Raw genomic sequence first — 23,647 nt, 5'->3', positions numbered from 1 at the left:
AAAGTGGCTATGCCATCAGTAATAAAAAATGCTCAAATTTGAACACAAATTGAGTTTCAGCTCGTCATTCGTGAAACTCAAGATATACTGTACTGTAGATTGTATTTTTAATGTCTCGATGGTGCATTAAAACTGGACAATCAAATTGTGATGTGAAGCCAGCATTTTTCGAATTTAAACACATGGAATTGGGTTTTGTAATCGAGTCGAAACCGAATGTAGCCATTTAAGTCAAGCACAAGCTCGCGAAGTTCTCGCTTTTGGTGATCAGCAGCGTGTAAATAACGAGGGTATTCGGCTGACGTGTTTACATGCCACGGTGGCAGCTGGCAAGCTCAGCTGGGATGAATCCGTGGAGCCCTGAGCAGCGCAGCTCGGTGGGTTACAGCACTCCTGCGAGGATCGCACGATGCCAGACGTCGCTTCAGGCAGCGAACTCAGTTCATCGATGCAGTCAAGGATCAGGAAAACTTCCGCTGCGCCCTCGTCACCCGGCACAAAGACTCGCACTTCTATCCTAACCTTCTGGAAGTGACGTTACATTATTTCACAATGTGTGTATCATGTGTAATTCTGGCGACGTTTTTGTGCAGTCGGAATTGCTGCTGGTGACTTCCCCCACCTACTGCTGAGAAAACAGAGCCCAGTTAGGTGGATTCACGTGCTGTTCCACACCTTATTAAGATATTGAACCACATGGCTGCAAAATTATTAATCGTTCATGGGGGTTTCGTGGTCTTCGTTATGTTTTCATTCATTTGCTGGCCCGGTTGTCGCCTTGAGACTACACATTTATAAATGACTAATTATTTTCGATTCACGTATGCATTGTTCTTCAATTGCTGGCAGAGGGAGCTCTGCATCGACACCTCCCACGTTTTTAATCGAACAATGTGTCATTCGTGCAATATGTGCACGCTGTAAATTGTGTTCTTATAATTGAGATATTTTTGCACAGGCTTATTTAATAAAGGTATTATGACCTTTAGCTCATCAAAGCAAACATTTCATGGAGTATACTCAGTCTTAAATAGCCATGTAGAGTCAATCAAGCTGTCCCATTATGGGACCTCCTTTGCCAGTACCGAAATATAAGAATAGGTTTTCCCCTTTTTCTGGCAACAAAACAGGTATTGAGATGTTAAAACACCAAATTGAAACCTTTTACAAGGAATCGTGTCTGCATTAACCACATATACTTGTGCTCAGAATGCAAACAAAAAACATGCTCTGATAGCAGTTGCATTGTCTTTGAAACGGATTGGTTCACACCAGAGACAGCTTTCTTTCGAGCCTTGTCTCAGTTTTTTTTTCAGTTTATTTATTTTGGTATAGCCCTGTGAGCCATTCGGCTCTTGAATCGGGTGAAACCACAACAAACAAAAAAACAAAAACACGAACAAGAAAACATCTTAAAGTGACTATGTGACTGTGCAAACAGAAAATCCATGATAAAAACCAGCAAAATATTCCTGAAGAAAGCACCGTACACCAACGCTGTGTGCAAAAAATCCCAGTGGGATGCAAGTCAAACAACAACTACAACCACAATAAAACTTAGATTAAAGCCGTCAGTCTAACTCCGTACTACAACAAAACAAACATGTCCAAACGGTGTTAGACCAGAGGACGCCAAAATGATTCCTAGGCTCAAAAGAAAGCTGTCTCTGATGTGGACCAATCAGTTTCAAAGACAATGCATATACTATCAGAGTATGTTTTTTTATACCACATACTGACCACAAGTATATATGGTTAATGCAGATATGATTCCTTGTAAAAGGTTTCAGTTTGGTGTTTTAACATCTTAACACAGCTGTTTTGTTGCCAGAAAAAGGGGAAAACATTACCGAAAGAGCTAAGAATATGAATAAGCTGTCCCATGTTACACTGTTGCTCGTGAATTACTGTGACGAATTTCGTGTATTGATATTCCAATGAGAATTATATTTTTACCACAGTATATTCAATTTAACGTATGTCTTTAATTAAATTCTTTATTAATGTCCACGAAAACAGGAGAATGAGATATCTAAGAGTAGCCTGCTGTTTGTGCAGCGACATTGCTGTTACATTCAGCATGTGATCGATGTGGAGACGTCTCCTTTGGACGCATCGTGGCTACCACATTGTGGCACAAATACCTCCACCACCTGCTCTCCCTTGGGCTGTCTGTGGAGGCAGCAGTGAGGTCGTCGACGACCATGTGTTCAGTGTCTAGAATTCCATTGGTGAAGTCCCTCTTGTGTGTGCATCAGTGATTGATGAAGGGGCCACTTCAGGGATTGCCTGCAGACAGGGTAGAGCAAGATGTGGCAAACGCCTGGCGTGTGCTGCATAATCTGGGAAAAGCTTCAATCACTCATCTGAAGAAACATCACATTACCGTGTCAATGAGAGCCATGGTGCATGGCATTAGACGTGAGACTGCATCATTCCGCTCTAATATTTTCTTTGGATGTCCCTTATAAGACCCATCATTGTGACTTGTCCAAAAAAAATAAAAACGAAATTAACATCATTCCACGAACACAGAAGGCTCTGTTTAGTTACAATATTCGAAGTGGTAATTCGGCACAATCTTTTTTGGATCAGTTGACACGACGGGAGGGCAGACCTAACCTTGGGAGTTCAACATTACTTCTGTTGAACGTTCCCAGATCGAAAACAAGTTTTGGTGAACGAGCGTTTTCGGTGGCTGCCCCTAGTCTGTGGAACAATATTGTCACAAAGCTTGGTCTGCAGTCATTCCCGTCCATCACTCACTTCAAATCACTAATTTCAAGCGAATTCCAGCCCAGCTGCCAATGTACAAAGAGTTAGACGAGATATATTAATTGCTTGTAAGCGACCACTTTATGTGCGTTGTTTACACGAAGTTTGTTTAAGTGGATGCTGTTTTATTCCTAAATATAATGCCGTCGTGTTTTAGGCCGTATCTGCATTACAATTCACATGGCAGATTTAAACTAGTATGTTTTTTAGAGATACAGCGTGCTATTTGATAATAATCTATGTTTAACTTATTATATATTTTTAAAAGGGAGAATGTTTATACTGCGATTATAATTTGCTATCTATTTCTTTATATCGCTAATCTGTTATTGTTCATTATTGATTTATTTTTTTACTGTGACTTGCGCGTATGACGGAGAAGCGGTGTTGTTTTTTTGTTGATGAAACCCGATTTAAGAACTTCTTGGCTCACAGGATAATTCAAAATAAACTACTACACGTAACGTCGGGATACAATATTTAAACTCGAGGCCTCGTTCATTCTTAACTTTACTACAATATCAATATCGCCTAAAGCATAACTATACGTTTTGAATATTTGAAGTTATTAATAAAACACAGTTGTTTATCTGCATCCTCAAGAATACATATTGAAAAAAACGGTGTCTAGAAATCTTTGAAAACAGTGATTAGTGCACAATAACAGTGCATTTAAGTAATGATTTCAAAATCAACACTTACAAATTAAATTAAGATTTAGTCTTGAAAGCCTAATGGAATCCATTGACCATTTATATTGTCTATATGCACGTATGTTTGTAACTTATTGAGTAGCTGCCTCTATTTTAGGTGGTGTACAATCCTGGGCTGAGACCCCATAACTGGAAAGCCATGTCAAACATCACAAGGCACGCCACTCATAGCTTACGACAGCATAAGCCTGACCAATTATGGGGGCATTAACTAGGGCCCCACCTGGAAGCCATGAGTGTCATGGGTGAGCTGGCCAGCAAGAAGTACGCCATGGAGATGGCTCTGGATAAGATCATGGTCGAGTGGAGTTCCTTAAAAGTTTGTGATGCTGCCATACTGAGAGACGGGCACGCACATCCTATCATCGATCAATGAGATCCAGGCCACACTGCTTCTGCCGCAGGAGGTGCCGGATGAGTGGCTTAAGGTGCAGGCCACGTGGCTTAATTTGTAACCCAACTCCAGCTCAGCTGACATCATGGCCCAGATGCCAGAATGTCAGAGCAGAGCTAGAGATTTATGGCGCGACACCATGATACTAGCAGTGCAGGTGATACTTTGCAATGTGATGGAAACAAATCTGTTAATAAGGCGGTTTCTGATTAAAAAAAGTATTTCAACATAGCCCATGTAAGCACGCAAGCCAGCAGTGTTGCATTTTACTCATGGCAGATGAGTAGGTGGGTGCAACATGATATATGTCAAAGTATATAGATACTAATTATTTGTTCATAACATATACTGTGTGGCACAATATGTCTAAAGGAGGACTGACATAAGACTCCCTCCATTTAAAACTGTGAAAGAAACTATGTAGGATTAAACAGCACGGAGGTAGAGTGACACTGGAAGTAAAACAACTGTCCCATATAAAAATGCATCATCATTAACTGTGAATACTAATATGAAGATTGTTAATACACCCAATAGGTATCTGTACTATATCAAATAATAACATTTGTTTTTTTAAATATGACACGGTTTGTGAAAAAATTATGGTCAAGCCTGTGTTATAAACCTGGCTATGAAGATGACAGTGAAGATGTTAATGTTATTGAAGTTGTGATAGCTATTGACTGTACTTTCCACCTAACTGGTTTGTGTGACTATGTCAGCCAGGACAAGCAAAAACTGACCAGGTCCAATGAGCTTCTTGAGCTAATTTTAAAGGCCTCAGCCAGTACTTGGAGAAGAAGCATGTCTTCTTTTCACGTTGATTCATTCTGTCCAACAACGATGTCCTGGGTATCCTGAGACCACAGATCCCACCTGGTCAACCACTCACCCACACACAGCATTATCTACACGTACTTCAGTCTTAGACGTGTGTAATGTTAATTTCCAGGTTAGGATTTATCTTAGCTCCTGACATATACGAGCAATTAAACTGGGGCTATGAAGTGGCCAGGAGATGGCAATTAGAGTATTACCCCTCACATGGCATTCTAAAACCCTTTCTGACTTGATAATTCAGTTTCCTGCTACATGGCAAACACTCGTTCATAAAACTGGCTAAACATCCCAATGCATAACCTTACAAAAAATAGTGTGGAGACACATTGAGATTTCCCTTCGTAAATTATTTGCATTTTTACTGTTCATTTGTTTCGGTGCTAATGTCCCCATGTAAAATTGGTAGCCGTTGGACCATTTTTTTGGATATGACTCGTTGTGTTTGGTTTGCGGAGTTCAGCTCCATTTGAAGAAGTGCCTCAAGGCACTTCACAAGTGACGTTCACAGCAGAGCTGAACACAACACACATGCGCAGGCAGGAGCAGGTGGAGCTTGTAGAGATGCCATCTCTACTCCTCTGGTCCGTGGTCAGGTGGAGAAGTGGTTGCTCTTACTAGAATCCATCATGGTCCACTCCGGGGACAAAGGGCCGTCCATAAATGACGTCACGCGATTTTAGACGATTTTTGACCCCCCCTCCCTCCCCGTCACACGGCGTTACAAAAAGTCAGATCCCCCCTCAAATACGACGTCACAAAGCTCTGCCCCCCCCCCCAAAAAAATTAAACATGCTTCTAATCGCTTTAAACTATTGTCATTGGAGTGCGTATTTAACGTGGCGCTGCACTCTGATGTTGTAGGAGAAAATATAAAAAAATCGATTTAATTAAGTAGAACGTGTCGTCTATATTTATTTAAAATTGCGCATTTTGATGTGACGTCACATATCTCACCCCCCCCTCCTCGTCACACATCGTCACAAATGGCTGACCCCCCCCCCCCAAGCGTGATGTCATTTATGGACGGCCCCCAACGTCAGAAATGTCTCAGTCCAAAGTGACCCCTATAAATATTTCGCCCATTCTTGCCGTTCCGTGATGTCTCTCGTGGTTTGAGCAATAACGTGGCACCTCTGCATTTGTGAAAAAAGTGTAATGTCTAAAAGCAAATGGATGGGAAAAAAGAGATACATATGGACATTATTTTTGTGGCAACAAATTGATGTCCCGTAGCCACCAATTGCTGAGCACAAACGGTCCGTCACAGTTATAACTTAAAGTTTGGACCATTAGACTCGGTAGTTTGTTCCTCATAGATCAGTAGTTTAATTTCTCTTCTCGGCCTCCTTGCATTTAATTAGGGAACGCTAGTTTTATTACATGTTTGAAAAATATAATACTCCCTTGCTGATTTGTGAATGTGAATGCAAAAGCCAGCCATATGGCCCCTGTTTCATTATTGGTGTGAAGTGCAAAAATAAGAAAAGTGGAAAGTTGAGAATTGGATGGAAAACACATAAGATAAAATCTTTCAAAGAAGATCTTTGTAAGGAGTGGAGAGTAAATGTTCCACAAACAGAAAATATTGTAGAAAATTTATCGAGGAATGATAGGCTTCAGGGAATTAAAGGCATCCAAAAAATGTGTATCTCACCGAAACGTGGCCCTTTGAGCCCACTGAATGCAAACATGCTCAGCGTGCTGAGGTGGTCAGGTGATCCGTGTGGTCACGGGGGCGTACCCGGCGGTGGTACGCACCGACTGGGTGCGAGTGTGTCTCAGGCCTATTGGACCCAGCAGATCCACCAGACCATCCGTGCCAGTCCTAATGTGAGACCGCTTTTATTGGCGCATATACTTTTCACATATACCTTTCACTTTCTAATATTTTTGAGAAATATTGTGGACTTATGAAGTTGAAAATTCCAACTTCAGTTGACATAGTAATTGCAGATGGTTAGGTATTTTGGAGAATCTTAAAATGTATTATCATTGGAACATGTGTAGATTTTAACTGAGTGGAAATCACATTTGCTTATTATTGCCAAGTGGAGCATTCATTTTAGGTGCTTTTTATATTAAGTAATGGAGTACCGTAATGACTTGTAATAAAATCTTAATTGAGATGATTAAAATCACATGCCCATAGCATGCAATATAATCATGCAATTCCGCTCATGTACTCCTATTACGAGACAAATGATTTGGTGACACTGCATTGGCAGTAGTGCACGAGTACAAAATAATAAACTCAACACATAACTAACACACATTCATAACTAACACACATTCATAACTAACACTGCCTTCAAAGGAAAACATATAATAGGCGGTGTTTCAAGCAATGAGCCTTCTTCACAGCACTTGAATGGAGAAAGGTCATTGTCTGATATGTCCCCTATTATATGTGGCTTTTTAAGCAGTGTTATTCCTGAGTACGTTGAATAGTTTACTCTTATTGCTAGGGTTTTGTTGGTCAAAATGTAACATTTGCAATCTCGTAAGTGCAGTTCAAAAATAATGTTGAAAGATCAGCATTGCCACACAACAGACCATGTTTGTTTAAAAAAACTATCAAACGATATCCCAAATACAAAAATGGCATTTTCATTATTCTCCTGTGGTTAGGCCACGAATGATTACCTGGCACAGAGCACCACCAGGGCACCCACCTGGGGCTGGGGGCGCTGGGTGCCCTGGTGGTGTTGGACATTCACGCCACGTGTCGCATTCTGTCGACCTTGGTGCGGTGCCAGCTGGACGACAAGAAACAAAAAAACCTTCCAGTGGCTGAGCCAGCTCCGCTGCTACTGGACGGTGACTCAATGCAAACAGCCCTGATAGTGGGGCAATTTGCACACACAACCGACAGCAGCCCCCTCTTTGCTGGACATCATGCCAAGAGCAATTTTAGGAGACCTTAACATTATTGCCAATAAATAATGAGTTATTCCCTTTGTATGGGATTTCCCCCTCTTTAACAGTGTACGAAACAACTGCAATTTATAATTTGTTTGTTGCTTATAAAAATAATTACAACTGCATAAACAGTTACATTTAAGGGACTAGGCTGGCAGTGATGTACAAGCACAAACCAAAAACACTACCTCATTAACACTTCATTATGAGATAAATCTAAATATATATTTTTGCATGTAACTATATGTTGTTGTTTGGAACAAGCACAAGCCTCAATGCAGTGACAAATTGTGTAACTGAAGTGTTGCTGTTCCACGTCCTTGACTACCATTAAACATCTCTTTAATGTCTTATTGACTTAGAAGCCCATAAAACCATATTTTATGAGTGTGTGCAGAAGGAGCAAATTCCAACACACGTGAGTTATGCCCAGCTGCCTTATGGCCATGATGATTACCTCGGCAACTCTTCACGTCTGGTCATCACTCCACTCACGGTTCGCTGCTAACTGGTAGGTGCAGTGTTTCCACCCTACAGCACAAACACTTTTGAAGGGAGCGCTTTGTAATTACGATACTTCCTGTAACTGTCGTGTTGCAGTAAGTTCTGTCTTAAATAGAGTAAAGCACGAGTTATTTTTTTTAAATGTAAGAAATGTAGTACATGTTTTTGTAGTGGGAATGCACGTTGAAAATAAGTATTGGTGCTATACACTCCTATCACGACTAGCAACATATAGTTAGGGTTCACTTTAAGTTCGCTATCACGTAAGCATTGCCAACAGGACTTGGTTTGGGACGTTGAGCCTACATCTGGGCGGTGCTTCAGAGGGCCCAGCTGAAACTGGCAAAACGGAGACCACCGAGGGCCTTGCCGAGGCAGTGGCCAAGCAGTGTATCATGTTTAACTGCTCCAATGGTCTCGATTACATCACCCTTGGCAAATTCTTCAAGGCAAGTATGACCAGCATACGGTCAACAATAAGGTGTCCAGAAAAAAAACACAATTGAACCAAGAGTAGACTAAATGCATTGCAAAATAGATAATGGGAAGTTAAAGTTTTATGAATGCTGAACTTCTTTCACACTGTAACTAGCCAACCATGCTAATTGGAAGGTGCAGGGGGAAGGACAACGAACTAAAGACATCCTGTGGTGGCACATAAACGACGGAGAACATTGTCCTGATCTGCCAACACCACTGCAGGCATATTCCATCTATTTCAGGATAGAGGCCTTTCAATGTTGATGCACTGCCTACAGTTGTCTGCCAGTTCTCTTTCTTCCATACTAACACACTGCATGTTTTTAGTATTTTCTTGAAAGAGTAAAAAAAAGTGACCTTATTTCCATATTATGTTTTAGGTATAAATAAAACAACAGAAGGCCACACATTATAATAGAACCGTTCTTTGAATAGAACCAATCAATACAGAATACATTTTAGTCTTGTTCCTATTGTGCACATCTCACATGATCAGGGCTTGCTGTCGTGTGGAGCCTGGGCCTGTTTTCACGAGTTCAGTGGAATAAATCTGGAGGTGCTGTCAGGTGTGGCCCAGGAGATTCTGAAAATCTAAAGAGGCGTTGCATCTCAGTCATTTCGATACACATTTCCCTTAACCTTACAATTCAGAAGCACCCATACACACGATATGTACACAATGTAAATACTTTTGTGTTTTCATTTCAGAAATGCAGTTTTTGGCTTGTACATTGCAGCAGTACCATGCACTATGGATTTACTTGTGTTTTTGTGCATTCAATTAGAGTTCCGGCAATATATTTTCATGATAAAGCCAAGAATACAATCAAAAATTGTAACTCCATGTATGCAAGCAATCACGGGGTTTGTAACTTAACGTTCTTTTTAAACTGCTTTTTGGGTTTAAGTTTTTTGTCCCTGCCCCGCACCACCGATTAGCATATTTGGCTACGTAAGGTGCAAAAGAAGTTCAATGTCCATACATCACACACACACACTCCCTCAACTCTGTATGTGCCCTGACTGGCGACTGCGCTGTTGTGGCCAAACAAATCAACACGGGAACCACATTTGTTTTTGAGGGGACAAGAGCTCAAGCTGAAACCCACGTGTGCCGTGTTTATAATCAAGAAGCAGGACGCTCTGAGTTGGCTAATAATCTGAAGGTGTGACTGCCTCCTTTTCCGGTGTCTTGCATAGTGTGGTGCTATATTCTAGGCATGTGCTTGGTTAAGTAGGGAAATGAAGTAGAAAAAACAACAAACATTAACTTCATTGGACCTCCTTTGCCAGTTCCAAAATATAATAGGGTTTTTCCCCCTTTTTTCTGGCAACAAAACTGAAACCTTTTTTACATGGATTCATGTCTGCATTAACCACAATACTTGCAGTCAAAATGCAAACAAACAAAAAACACTGATAATATATGATGCACTGTCCTTGAAACTGATTGGTCCACACCAGAGACGGCTTTCTTTAGAGCCTAGTCTCAATTGGTGCTAGACCAGATGACGCCAAAGGCATACAGCTCAAAGACAATGCACTATCAAAGTAACGAGGGCTCGGGGTAAGCATCTACATCATTGGACCTCCTTTGCCAGTACCAAAAAAGGGGGAAAAACCCTTTTATAAAACATTAACTTTTGACACCTCACTGCTTTTATTTGCCTGTCTCAAGTAAATTGTCATGACGTTTGAAGCCTGATGGCTGTGAAACATTTCATTATTGCACTAGAGATGCAGCAATTTCGTACACTTCCATTACATTGCAAAAGTTAGGCAATTTAAACTACCGTTTGGAACATTTTGTCCTACATGTACATTTGTACAATTCATAGAAATTATCTATGACAAAGTTAGGTTTGCTTTGCATGGAGCTGTGTAAGTGTGCAATCTAACTTCTCAGGCCCTGTTCCACTCGATGGCCGTGATAGTGCCGGACTACGCGCTAATCTCTGAGAACATACTCTTCTCGTGCCGGTTTGTAACGTGCACGTTCCCTCTCTGCTAAGATCGTCGGCATGTACCCTTTCTGCTCGGAGCAGCTGTCCTCACAGTACCGCTAAAACGACGGCATGCGCGCCGTCAAGAGCGTGCTTGTAGCTGCTGGCAGCCTCAAGGTTTCTTGTTTTTTCAGTTTCATTTATTTGGTTTTACCCTGGTCAAGCATCCATTCAGTGGGGCACTCATGCGTAATGCGCAGCGCCGAAGGGCACTTGGCTTGATTGTTCACATACTATGAAGTTGTTGGACAGTCACTCGTAGAGTACTTGCTCTGTGCTTGGGAGACTTCACCTGATAGAAGCAAGTTTTGCATCATTAGGTCTTCTACTCGAGTGCATGCTACACTTTCACGTGTTGGGGAGACACCTAGAGGATAAGACGAGAAATTTTGAGCATAATTGTATATTCATTGTGAACGAGGCTCCATTGTGGTGTACTCTGAATGACAGTGAGTACGCTGTGCAGACCATTTTAATATTAAAACAAAAGCATCGTTCAAGTATGCTTCAGCTGTGTGCTCAATTTTCTACCTGAAATACCCAGAGGAAGATGAGGATATCCTATTAATACGCTCTATCATTGATGTCAACCTGCCCAAGTTCCTGGCAAACGACATTCCTCTCTTCCAAGTTCAGCACTGGTCCCACAAGGACACTGTGAACCACTTGCATTATTTTGTTTTAGATATTTCACTTGTGCTTTTGTACTTGTGCATTCATACTCATGATTTGCCACCCTCATTTATAACACATTTATTTTATGGGATATTGCCTTGAAATATTTTACGAAACTAATTTAAGTTCGTAAAGCTTATGCTCTATATTAATTACCTTCGTAACTTGTGTATATATTGAACACGTTCAGATTTAGGGATTTTAATTAGTTACTCTTTGGTTCTTTCGGTAAAGTCACGTAGTTAGAAACAAAATCAAACAAATCACGACGTTTCGATCGCAACACAAGCGGTCGTCATCAGCCTATTTCTACCAAGTGACTTTACCGAAAGAACCATAGAGTATGGATTCCTGAAGTCACGAAAGCTTCAAATCAATATTTTAATTAGTTCTTATTGCTTCAGGAGCCACTCATTTGTTGTTGTCCTCTCCAGCAAAAAGTTACACATTCAAATGTTGAAAATGCTACAAAATAATAAAGATACACGATATTTCAACAAAGAGGCGGGAACAATGAATGCCACGTTTAACTGACTTTGTAATATTAATTATATAGGATCAAGATTCCATAAGCCATTGCACATATTTATAGAAAGCTTTGCATTCATGTTCTTCAGTACTTTTGAAGGCTGAAGCTGCGAACGCTATCATCCCATTCTGCCCATCGCACATGGGTGTGGTGCCCGTGGACAGGGCACTGTGTCAGACCTGCTGACGCTGCCCAGGGCCGACTGCCAAGCCCCGCTCAACGCAGTGAAGGAGAGCTACGCGTCCATGAGACTACAACATGCTCACGAGCACATTTTCTATCCTGCTATCTCATAGCCATTTAGGGGCAGTGCATTTGTAGCGTAACAAAGCTACGTGATCCACCAAACCTTGCTTCCAAAGTGCTCGATTATGGGCGTGAACAATGTCAGCAACTAAGTGCTGTTGAGTCAGTAATTAAAGATGCAGACTATTTACCCTCATTAATAAATGGATGTTTGCTTCCTTGCAATTCTCTGTTCTGGAAAACCCAATGTAGCTAAGATAGTGGTGGCAATGTAGTTTTATTTATTTATTATGGTACATTTTCAGGTGGCAACCAAACCTAATCCTGTTTAACACGTAGGCTTTCGCGACCAATATTTTTCCATTAAAGACGTTTTTGGGTTAGCTATGCCTTCTAATCCTGTTTTTTCTGCCACCTCACCCATTGCTGCTCATTCAGCCATGGCCGAAGGATGCCTTCCAGGTGGTGGCAAGATGGTTCTTGATTCACTCAGGTCTGCCACAGCAGTATCTGCGTGAATGTGTGCCATGCGTTCCACGTGTTTGCCATGGAGCTACCGGATCATTTACGTGCTAAGCAGCAGCAGCGCCACAACTATGTGACTCCCACCTCCTACGTGGAGCTCATGGAAGGGTGTCGTGGTGGAGAGATGTTAACTCCCTCGCCTTGTATGTAGGACGTCATAGGGTCTATCCCCGACCCTAACGCTTGTATATTTGGATTGGGCATGTTTTCCCTGTGGTCGTGTTGATTTTTCTCCGGGTCCTCCGGTTTTTACCTCCACATTTAGAAACGTGATTTTAGAGTATTTGCCTACGATAAACTTTCACACAATAAGCCACTTGGATTGAGCTATCATTTGTGGTCAGGTCATTTCTGATAATAGCTATATATAGCTCAGTGGGCCTTACCTGGGTAAAATAAAAAAAGTTTTCGTTTATCTGCATCCTGAGTTGTGTGAAGCCTGACCGTGTTCCAGACCACGTCGGGCTCTGGCAAGGAGATTGAGGACCTGTGGGAGCCGACGAAGCAGCTGCTGGGTGACATTCGATTCCTTCATGAGTACGGCAAAGAGAACATCCCCGCACCTGTCACATCTAGTACATTACCAACACAGATTTTGGCCCCAGGCAATGTTCCGATATGTGTCAATGGCAGCTAAAGGTCTGTTAAGTGGGTAAAATATTTCCCAAAATATTGCACAGAGATGCTGGGTTGGTGGCGAGAGGGAGAATTTGCATAGGGACAAAGTGGATTGAGTCGGCTGTAAAGCTATGACCTGTGACTAATTTTGAGTTATGCTGTTATTCATTTCATAATTGTGATAATCATACAAACCTGTGGCCTGTTTATGATAGTCACGAATTTAATAACCATCTAGATAAAAATGTAATGCTTTTAGAAAAAAATATACGTCGTACTATCAACAAATTATTTTTTATGTTCTCACTTTTTATTTTTTATGTTCTCACTTTTTCCAAAATATTGATTTATTGCATATGTAGTGGTTGATTTCACTCGGACAACTTGTCTTTCTTCCAACACCACTTTATTTCTCCACATGTCCTCAATGCTCCACAGTTCCCTTGTTGTCACAGCTCACTCGCCGTTCCTCACTCGACTCGCTCGCCACCTTTGTCTCTCCAATCTCCACTTCTCCGTCAGCTCCGCTATCTCTGTGCTTCCCCCACTGCTGGCTGCTTCGTCTCTGCTCTCCGCTATCACTGTGCTCTCTCCACTGCTGGCTGCTTCGTCTCTGCTCTCCGCTATCACTGTGCTCTCTCCACTGCTGGCTGCTTCGTCTCTGCTCTCCGCTATCACTGGGCTCTCTCCACTGCTGGCTGCTTCGTCTCTGCTCTCCGCTATCACTGTGCTCTCTCCACTGCTGGCTGCTTCGTCTCTGCTCTCCGCTCTCACCGTGCTCTCTCTACTGCTGGCTGCTTCGTCTCTGCTCTCCGCTCTCACTGTGCTCTCTCCACTGCTAACTGCTTTGTCTCTGCTCCCCACTCTCCGTTCTCACCGTGCTCTCTCCACTGCTGGCTGCTTCTCTCTGCTCTCCACTATCACTATGCTCTCTCCACTGCTGGCTGCTTCTCTCTGCTCTCCGCTCTCCACTATCACTGTGCTCTCTCCACTGCTAGCTGCTTCTCTCTTCAGCTGCTCCACGTCCTGCCTCGTCCAGCCCCCGACTCCAACTCCCCGTTTCTCCTCGAGTCTCCCCAATTTATCCCCGCTCTCATTACTCCCTAATTAATTAACCCGCGTCCCAACGGCGCTCCTCGTGCCCGTGCACCTGTGACCTCGCCAGACTTCAAGACGCCACTCCAGCTCTGACAACACCAGCCAATCACAGCCGTCCCTGGCTCCCCAGCTTAATTGGCCCAATCGTTACCTCTTCGTCCCAACCATCGCACCTGTTTGTCCCAATATGACCCCTACTGGCCTGGCCCCCCCTGCGCGATCTCACCAGTTACCCCCATGCGCCTATTTATTCCACTACACATATATCAATGTTTTATTATCGTAGGTTGTAATTGATTAGGCCAGCTTATCATTGATTATTCTAACCTTAGAGCAATTACTTAAATCTATATTGACTAACACTGGTCTATTATGAATTGACCACCATATGTGCCATAATTGATTGCTTTAGGCTATAACTGACAAATGATTCCAATGCACGCGTAAGCGTATTGCTCTCTTCCCCACGGTTTACTTGCGAGTATAGTTCACTCTCTGGTGCAGGGTGTTCAAGGTGGTCGCCCCGGGCGTTCAAGGTGGTGGCTGGGAAGCAAGAGACGCTGGCAGAAGCGCAGGCAGAGCTTGGAGGGAGCCATGGGCTGGTCTGCACGTCAAGCAGCACCCACAGCGCAAGGTGCAGGCCAAGGTGGCCGACATCAAGGCCCTCACTCAATGAGACCAAACGGCGCACGGCTGAGCTGGAGGACCAGGTGGGGGCGCCACACACCAACGCAGCACCAAAGTCACACCGCAGTGAACCGTCAATTGCCAAGTGCATCACGCATCGCGTAGCGCCATACTCGTAATGTTGTCATCCAGTCACAATAATGAATTGGCCGTGTGAATTTAATGCACTGCAATCCTTACTATTCATATAATGGCAAACAATTTAGTTATGAGAATTTGCATTCACAAAGCATCTGACGCTATCGCAAAAATTATGTAAAAAAATACCAATTAAAAGTATGTTTTAATTCAGGCAGGCAACGAAGGATAGAATGATACAGACCGCAGCGGGAATTGAGAAACGTATAATAGAAGTGCGTATAAAGATGATTCATAGGGACAGTAATATGCACGGGAGAAAAGTGTTCAAGCAGGGCTTGAACAGGGGCATAAGCAGGGCTTGAACAGGGGCATAAGCAACATGCTTTAGCTGCATATCTGGCTCTCTGACCATGCAAAATGCACCCTTGCCGAGGGGGGTGCACTCTCTGTGTGCTATTGATGTGCGCAGTCCACCACGTGCAGCAAAAAGTTGCAGCGGGCGGAGGTACTGACAGGGGCCATGGGTGCGGAGAAGACACGCTGGAGCCAGGCTGCCCAAAAGTCGCTCGAGCTACGGGGCAACCTTACGGGTGATGCCCTCATCTCCGCCGGCAACATCGCCTATCCGGACGGCTTCACTTTCAGCGACAGACAGACCTGTTTCTGACCAAGGCAGCCGCACGTATAGCTATACTGTACAGTTGTTATTTTTTGTGATTAAGCTTTGTCTACCGGGGAAAGGCACCCCTGAGTGTCAAAACTCTTTTTCGTGAGTCTTGTGAAGTTTTTCGCAATGGGGTCGGCGATTGCTATTTTTTTTTACTAATTGGCTAGTTCGTTTTTTTATTGGCTAAATTTGTAACCATTACACTGGCAGACAACTGCAAACTCTATTCGAATATCACAGGATCGTTAACATCCATTATGAAGTAGATAAGCACATTTTATGTTTATACACCCACATAATTAACTCGGGCAACCTGCCAGATTCAAATTGCAAGCCTCTGCAAAAAGCAGCGAACATGTATGCACCATGTCACTGCCCCACGTACAAATGATGATCGCAAATTTGGTGATGGATTCGTCATTTTTGGGGGATTTTTAAATAGAGTAAGATTCAAAGATTTATTTTATAAAAATGTTGGTGTTATTCAGAATAGTAATGAAATATGCTCAATTTAAAACCCACTTCTGAGCTCCTTCCCTTGAAGTTCACTTGTCATTAATGCTCTCCGGTGCAAATTGCACAGTGGATGCAGATTTGTAAGGACCGACCGATTCCATGCTCCAACAATTGCTCTCTGAAACGTACGTACACTTGCTGACCCTGTGAGAATAAGAGAATGGGATATCGCTGGCCTGCCTTCTTCACAGTTTCTCCACGAATAACGGTGTCATAGTCAGGTCAGTAGCTTATGCTCCTGCATCAATAAGCAAGCTCTTTTAATAATTGATAGTGATATTGTAAATAAGATCAACTATATTCTTAGCTCTTTCGGTAAAGTCACATTGAAGGGAAACAATAAAATAGTAAAACATATATAAAACAATAAAAATTCTCACGACGTTTTGACCATAACACAAACGGTCGTCATCAGGTGTGTCGGTTTGCATTAATTGATTTTTAAACGGTGTGTTTATTTATTTATTTAAAAACGTCAGCGCCACGCACAGCGATTTGGCAGTTTGTTTAGAAGGACTAGTCCATCTATGTTCTGAAAAGAGGAGGGGGGAGACGAAAAATTAATGTATGCTGTCTGAAAGCCACTGTAAGCATGAACAATCAATTAAGACCTGAAATGGTTAATCAAATCTTTCCAATGATTGCTAAGCCAGAATCCATCTTCTCGGTTGAAATTGTCTCTATGCTTGTATATGTGGATAGCCTCATGAACGAATCTCTCATGGTAGCCAGATGGCTTACAAAGAACTTCTGTCTTGGAAAAGTCAATGTCATGTGAGCCTACTGAATTATAACAATGATCTGCCACGGCCGAGGTGTTGGACCTACCGTGTTTAAGGTCTGCTTTGTGTTCACGAATGCGGTCCGAGACATGGCGTTTGGTTTCTCCAATGTAACTACTACCACAGAGGCAACTTAGTTTGTAGACACCAGGGTACTGTATGTCCGGAATCACATCTTTTACAGACGGAACCAGATCACGGATTTTATGTAATGTGTTGAAACTGTTTTAAAATAAATAAATAAATTGATGCAAACCGACACACCTGCTGACGACCGTTTGTGTTATGGTCGAAACGTCGTGAGAATTTTTATTGTTTTATATATATTTTTATTGTTTCCCTTCAACGTGACTTTACCGAAAGAGCTAAGAATATGAATTACTGCAGTCACGAAAGCTTTAAATCAAAATTTAAGATCAACTAATTTAGAATCTTGCCTGGATGACATGCTTCACAATTCTCGAGCCAGAAGGGAGCAATTTAATGAGCAACTTAATTTTACCCGCTAGTGACAGAATTTTGTAAACCAGTTGATCAATTATAATCATATTTATATGGCCTAGAGAAAGAAAGCAGGCTTCAATTTTTCACTGCCCGCCTGACCTGTACTATATAATTTCACCGTTATGTAGCTATGCACATCGCTGGCCACTGATGATCAACCTTAGCAAATACATGAATTGTCAATTCGGGGTTACGATTCGATTCAAGAATCGGATATATATCAATTATTTTCCTCTGATTAGCACGGTTGTAATATATGGTGCAAAAGAAGTTCAACATACAAACAAAAGCTTATTTCCAGCAGCAGTAGGAGCCACATTAACCTAACACACACAATGTATACAAATACATAATCATTCTTAGTATGCACGATTTGATGCATGTATCGTCAGCATAAGAAGAAATCTTAATTGATGCTTCATTACACCTCTATTTGCTACCATTGTATTTAATAGCAGCATAGCAGCTGATGCATCAACCCACTTGACACGTGTGTGTGTGTGCGTGTGGCTGCGTAGCCCACCGGCGTTATTGGAGAATGAGGGTGAGCAGCTGGATCCCGTGCTGGAGTCGTTACTGCTGAAGCAGACGTTCCGGCACGGTGGCAGTGTGTGCGTGTGCGCCTTTGGTGACGCCACCATTGAGTACGTGGCTGACTTTCGCTTCTACATCACCACCAACCTGAGTAACCCACACGACCTGCTCGAAACGTCTGCCCAGGTCAGACGTGTGCGCCCAGCAGCAGCAACACACTGCAGAGACAAACGTCACTTAATTGAATTGTTTTTCACATGTTAATGCCTTAGATTTAAACAAATGTTTACTTGTGCCTTCCCTGCCTAATAGTGATTACATGCCAGTTTCTGTCTCCATGCGATTCCATGTTAAGGCAGGCATCTAATTTGCTACATTGGTTCAGTTATTTGGTTTGGTTATAATTCTCATCTACCTTTCTCATCAAGTGTGAATGAAACGTTGCTACTGTCCGTGTGGCACAGGTGATGCTAGTGAACTTTATGATAACATTTCGTGGGCTGCAGGACCAGCTGTTGAGCATCACAGTGGCCCGTGAGAGGCCAGATATGGAGGCGCAGAAACAGGCACTCAATCTACAGAACGCTAACAACAAGAGGCATGCAAGCAGCGCCACGGGCGCCCCCAAAAATGTTTCACGTGTACTCGTGTTTTTTGTGTGCACACCACACCAACTAAACACCACACCAACAAAGACAAAGATCCCCCATATGGGCTTTTAAACTGCAAGGGCAAGTGCTCGTAAAAAGCACACAAAAGGACTATCTTATTCTCCACAATAGAAATGGTGATCCACCTCAGCAGGTACTAATTTTATGATGCGTTGACCAAAAGGTCAGCCCAGGCCAGATTTATAATGCCCATCGCTACTGGTATTAACCATCATGCACAGGAGTCAAACCCACGTTGCTCGGTTTACATACACATGTACATGCACACAAACTCACATGTATTGTTTAGTAATGTATATAATTGAAACTAAAGGATGCACTACAAATATGAAACAAAAAAATATTTAAAAAATAACACACCATTCAAGCATACTCATTGGGTATTTCAATATAATCTAGGGTTTATATTTTTTTCCATAAATCTATTTTAAGTAGTACATCAGATATCGTTCATCAATTGCCGCTGAGAGCTATTTGGTATGCAGATATAGTCTCTTGCTAATGGTGCCTTGAATTACCATGCAGCTGGCATGTTAAGAGTGTGAATCGTGCAACCCCCCGCATTTGATTAAAAGAAGAACTCATTGGCTTCAGAACTTGTGCAATGATTCACACTCATGGGAGGTCTCCATAGCCCACAGTGCTGGTAATGGGATATCACACAACTGTGAAATTTAGAGGACCTGTGCATATGTGGCTTGTTTTCAAAATATGCAGTCAATTCTGAACCCCATACTCTTTGGTTCTTTCGGTAAAGTCACGTAGGTAGAAATAAAATAAACCAAATCACGACGTTTCGATCGCAGCACAAGCGACCGTCATCAGGCGGAACCGATACAGCAGGATAACTGATGATTTAGGAGAAAGCTCTGCTAACAACAAGAGCTTATAAAGGGTTTTGGTGGGCTCAACCCCAGGGGGTAAGTGGGCGGAGCTAGAGAAGGAAGAAAGGGGGGGAGGCAAGGAGGGAGGGACGGGGGAGTTGGGCACAGGTAATAGATGGAAGGTAGAGAGAAGCTGGGTTAGTGATAGTAATCATCTCTCATCACTAACCCAGCTTCTCATCACTAACCCAGCTTCTCGCTGACGAGGTATCTGAGAAGCAGACTGCAGCCGAGGAGACTGAGCGCCAAATCGACCTGTGTTCAAGGCCAGTACTCCCCCGTGGCAGGGTACGCTGCTGTGATTTTATTCTGCATCACCGACCTAGCAGCCACTGAAGCCCATGCACCAGTACTTGCTCTCGTGGTAATTCAGCCTCTTCATTGTTTCCATCGATGGCTCGGAGAAGTCCCAAGTGCTGGCTCGGAGAAGTGGGCACCATTTTCACCACGAATTTCCATCAGTCTATTTTATTCAAATGTTTGGTTAATATTTTTTCATGGACAGTTATCCTCTTTGTTAGTTACATTTAAACGCTATCGAAATGAAAAAAAATATGCTAAAAGTCAAGTGTTCCTATGCCATATGTGCTAGGAAATCATCATCACTTCTGTTGGTGGTTCTGAGCCAGTTGTGGAAATTTCACATTCCCGTGGTGGGGAAGTCATTCCACAAGACAACCACTGTTACTTCAATAAGTCGATCATAACCAGGATTACTTTTCGACTAAGCATTGCACCAGTGCCATCTGGTCGATTTGGTGCTTAGTCTCCTCGGTTGGAACGAAACAGGTGGACTTCTCCACAAATCTGGCTGTTGCCTGATGAAGCTAGTTGTAATTACTGGCGAAACGTCGTACTCAGATTGTAAATGTTGTGGCTTGGCTCTCCAACACACCGGTGTGCTGCACTAGTGACGAATTAGCCACGTTCTGTTCTACGTGACAACCCTTACTAGTTGTCTGTGTCGGGTGGTGGTGGGTTTAACGACACATTTATATATTTACGCGATCTAACCCCAAAAAAAACCTTTATTACGGTCAGGTGTATAAGACACACCTAGCCAGACAGTGAAAACTTCCAAAAATCATAATTTCAGCAGCACCCTGATCATTTGTAATTTGATTAAATACATGCCTTTTCTCTTACCTTGAAGAAGCAACGAACCCATCACACATCTCACGCTGTGCTCAATTTTCGGTTATTAGCTACGTGGTTCATTCTGGAACTTCTAATTAGATAGTGGGGAGTCACAGTACATGTCAGCATACAATTATAGTCTGAGGCTGACTGGAGGCAGTGTACAGTGACGGTTAAAAATACTTTCACAAATTAATTTGCAGACAAACTGTACAATTGTCTGTACAATTGTGAGACGCTACCGTGTGTATTACTGTGACTGGGCTTTAAGGCACGTTAATCTCATAACATCCGTGCTCTTAACATCGAACATCCCAGAACTCTGACAAGGGATTCATATTGTGTCAAAGCCACCTATGAGAACTAGTTCACACAGTGCCCCATGTTTCAAAGGTTTACATTTTTAGGAATCGAACCAGTCACTAGGACCCCTGCACAGTGCGTTTACCCCTATGCCACCCAAGCACATACACTTGCATGCTTACACGCACGTTCACTTTCACACAAAAGGGGCAGTAAGTTCATTACATCCAAATCTCACTTTTCATTCAATATTACATTCACACTTTTCCCACACTACTAATTCAGTCCATTATCTTGATATGAAGATTTAGTATGTCTGCGGCTGTGATTTTAATTTAAATGGCTAACGTCATGACCCCAGGATACGTCATTATCGTGTGTAATTACTTCAGTAAAAGCTTTCAGCAAAATAGTGATTTTCACCGATTGACTTGAACACTGTCTGCAATTAGTGGCCTGTTTAATTTAATACCCTTGCCATGTTCGTTTTTAAATGCCATGAAACTAAGAACACTATAGCCATGAAGTTTTGTTCCATGTATAATTATCACACTTTGTTGGTGATCATTTGTGCATTACAGAATGCTGTAATTAAAGCATGAAGTGCACATCTTTTCTCCAGTGTGAATAATTGTGGCGACATCCCTGTGACCTAACCTGTGCAGGTAGATTTTTACCTGCCTTATATATGTACTTCTACATTCACAAATTCGTTTACAAAACATATTGGTAATTTAATTATAATCGGATTACAAGGACAGTGCAGACATGTTAGACACTGCAGTGAAATGGGCTGTCTTCGTCAATGCACGGACCTGCTGTGTAGAAGTTTAGAAAATACGAAAGAGAAAATTATGCCTATGTTAAATTGTGATATCAAGTTCTATGTCCCATTCTATGAATCTGTTCTACTGGAATTCACCATAAACTCTACATCAGCGGTACCCAACCTTTTCGAGTGTACGGACCCCTTTTCAACCTCCAAACATGTTGCGAACCACCACATGTTACTGCAGTAGTTATTTGAAACTGTACATTTCCTTGGGGAGGATATTATTATTTCTTATTTTCTGAGGACCCACGTAGTAGCCTTGCGGACCACCAGGGGTCAGCGGACCACAGATTGAAAACTGCTGCGCTACACAACAAACTCGCTTTCCTCTCGTTCATTATTTTGTTTTGACATGCAGGTAACCAACAGTCTTATGTTTTTTTTCTGGATGAATTGCCTGTTGCTAATGATTTAAACAAAATATTTAATTCGAGCGGATTTAAAGTGAAGAGCCTGCTGATATTTCCAACAAATACATTTACAATCCTTAAAATCAATTTGGAGATTAGAGCAGTGCTTCACCAAAAAAGCTGAACTAGTCAAATGTGCAGTATTACGGTAATCGAAACAACTATGTATAATTTGTACAATCATTTGTCGTTGGCTCATAAGGACTTTTTAAATTTTAATGGAGTTTTTTTTTTATTTGAGGGCCATGGGCAAAACATGTACTCCTTGCTGACTGATACATTTACGTGTCTCAAAAGTGTGATATATTTGACTCTTCTTTTTGTGATTTTAATCCAGCAGCTAAGTGGAATACATAAAGACACTGCCTATTAATCCTGTTCCTGATATCTTTGTAATGAATGCTCACGCCGATATAAGCAAAGCCCAGGCCAACCTGCTGTTTGACAGCATCATTCTGTTTCAGGTTCGCGCTCCCTACTCTGCATTCACACACACAGGATCCCACAACACACAGTATCCAAGATTTGTATCCAAGTACAATAAACCATTGCAGAAATGCCACAGAGTTATGTGCCTTTCATTGGATTTCAGTATTTGTTTCAGCTGGCCGATTGAGAATGACCGTGCAGGAGAGGCTACAAAGGCACATTATGGCCTAAATAGCAGTGGTGGTATTATTTATTAGAACAAGATAGATTGCGAAAATCATCATGAGTGCGACTCAATAACGACTTGTTCATGTTTTAAAATTTTATTTAAAGCTTTCGTGACTGCAGTGATTCATATTATTGGTTCTTTCAGTAAAGTCACGTTGAAGGGAAACAATAAAATAAGAAAAAATATATAAAACAATAAAATTCTCACGACGTTTCGACTGCAACGCAAGCAGTCATCATCAGGTGTGAAAACCAACGGCAAGAACATTTGAAAGAAGTGGCGGTTTGTATTGATTTATTTTTAAACGTTAGCACCACAGAGAGCGATTTGACAGTTTGTTTAGATGGACAAGTCCATCTATGTTCAGAAAAGAGGAGGGGGGAGACGAAAAATTAATGTATGCTGTCTGAAAGCCACCGTAAGCGTGAACAATCAATTAAGACCCGAAATGGCTTATCAAATCCTTCCAATGATTGCTAAGCCAGAATCCATCTTCTCGGTTGAAATTGTCTCTGTGTTTGTATATGTGGATAGCCTCATGAACGAATCTCTCATGGTAGCCAGATGGCTTGCAAAGAACCTCTGTCTTGGAGAAGTCAATGTCATGTGAGCCTACTGAATTATAACAGTGATCTGCCACGGCAGAGGTGTTGGTCCTACCG

General features: G+C 42.2%; 1 protein-coding gene across 4 annotated transcripts; it reads left to right on the top strand.

Moving 5' to 3' along the window:
- Nucleotides 1-7,519: 7,519 nt before the first annotated feature.
- On the top strand, nt 7,520-22,889 carry LOC116938716 (dynein axonemal heavy chain 7-like). Of its 4 annotated transcripts, XR_012930921.1 has the most exons (6): nt 7,520-8,152; nt 11,921-13,140; nt 14,824-15,029; nt 15,557-15,677; nt 18,075-18,276; nt 18,597-22,889. XR_012930921.1 is itself a non-coding variant. In XM_032946237.2 (5 exons), the coding sequence occupies exons 3-5, from the start codon at nt 15,505-15,507 to the stop codon at nt 18,810-18,812; spliced, it is 591 nt and encodes a 196-aa protein (XP_032802128.2). In that variant the 5' UTR covers nt 7,527-8,152; nt 11,921-13,140; nt 14,824-15,504; the 3' UTR covers nt 18,813-22,889. The 4 variants fall into 4 exon arrangements, 3 of the variants coding, with proteins under 3 accessions (XP_032802129.2, XP_032802128.2, XP_075912726.1); XM_032946237.2 differs by having other exon boundaries at nt 7,527-8,152; nt 14,824-15,677; XM_032946238.2 differs by lacking the exons at nt 18,075-18,276; nt 18,597-22,889 and having other exon boundaries at nt 15,557-18,010.
- Nucleotides 22,890-23,647: the final 758 nt, after the last annotated feature.

The sequence above is a fragment of the Petromyzon marinus genome, chromosome 4 (assembly GCF_048934315.1).
Source record: "Petromyzon marinus isolate PM22_M1 ecotype Great Lakes invasive population chromosome 4, UKy_Petmar_22M1.pri1.0, whole genome shotgun sequence".
Classification (NCBI taxonomy): domain Eukaryota; kingdom Metazoa; phylum Chordata; class Hyperoartia; order Petromyzontiformes; family Petromyzontidae; genus Petromyzon; species Petromyzon marinus.
This window is presented reverse-complemented; position numbering and strand designations above follow the sequence as displayed.

Excerpts from the sequence above, each read along its gene's own strand:
- LOC116938716 (XM_032946237.2), top strand. The coding sequence starts at position 15,505 with ATGCACCCTTGCCGAGGGGGGTGCACTCTCTGTGTGCTATTGATGTGC. Across the intron at positions 15,678-18,074 it reads GCTACGGGGCAACCTTACGG|CCCACCGGCGTTATTGGAGA; the intron begins GTGATGCCCTCA and ends GTGGCTGCGTAG. Across the intron at positions 18,277-18,596 it reads TGCTCGAAACGTCTGCCCAG|GACCAGCTGTTGAGCATCAC; the intron begins GTCAGACGTGTG and ends CGTGGGCTGCAG.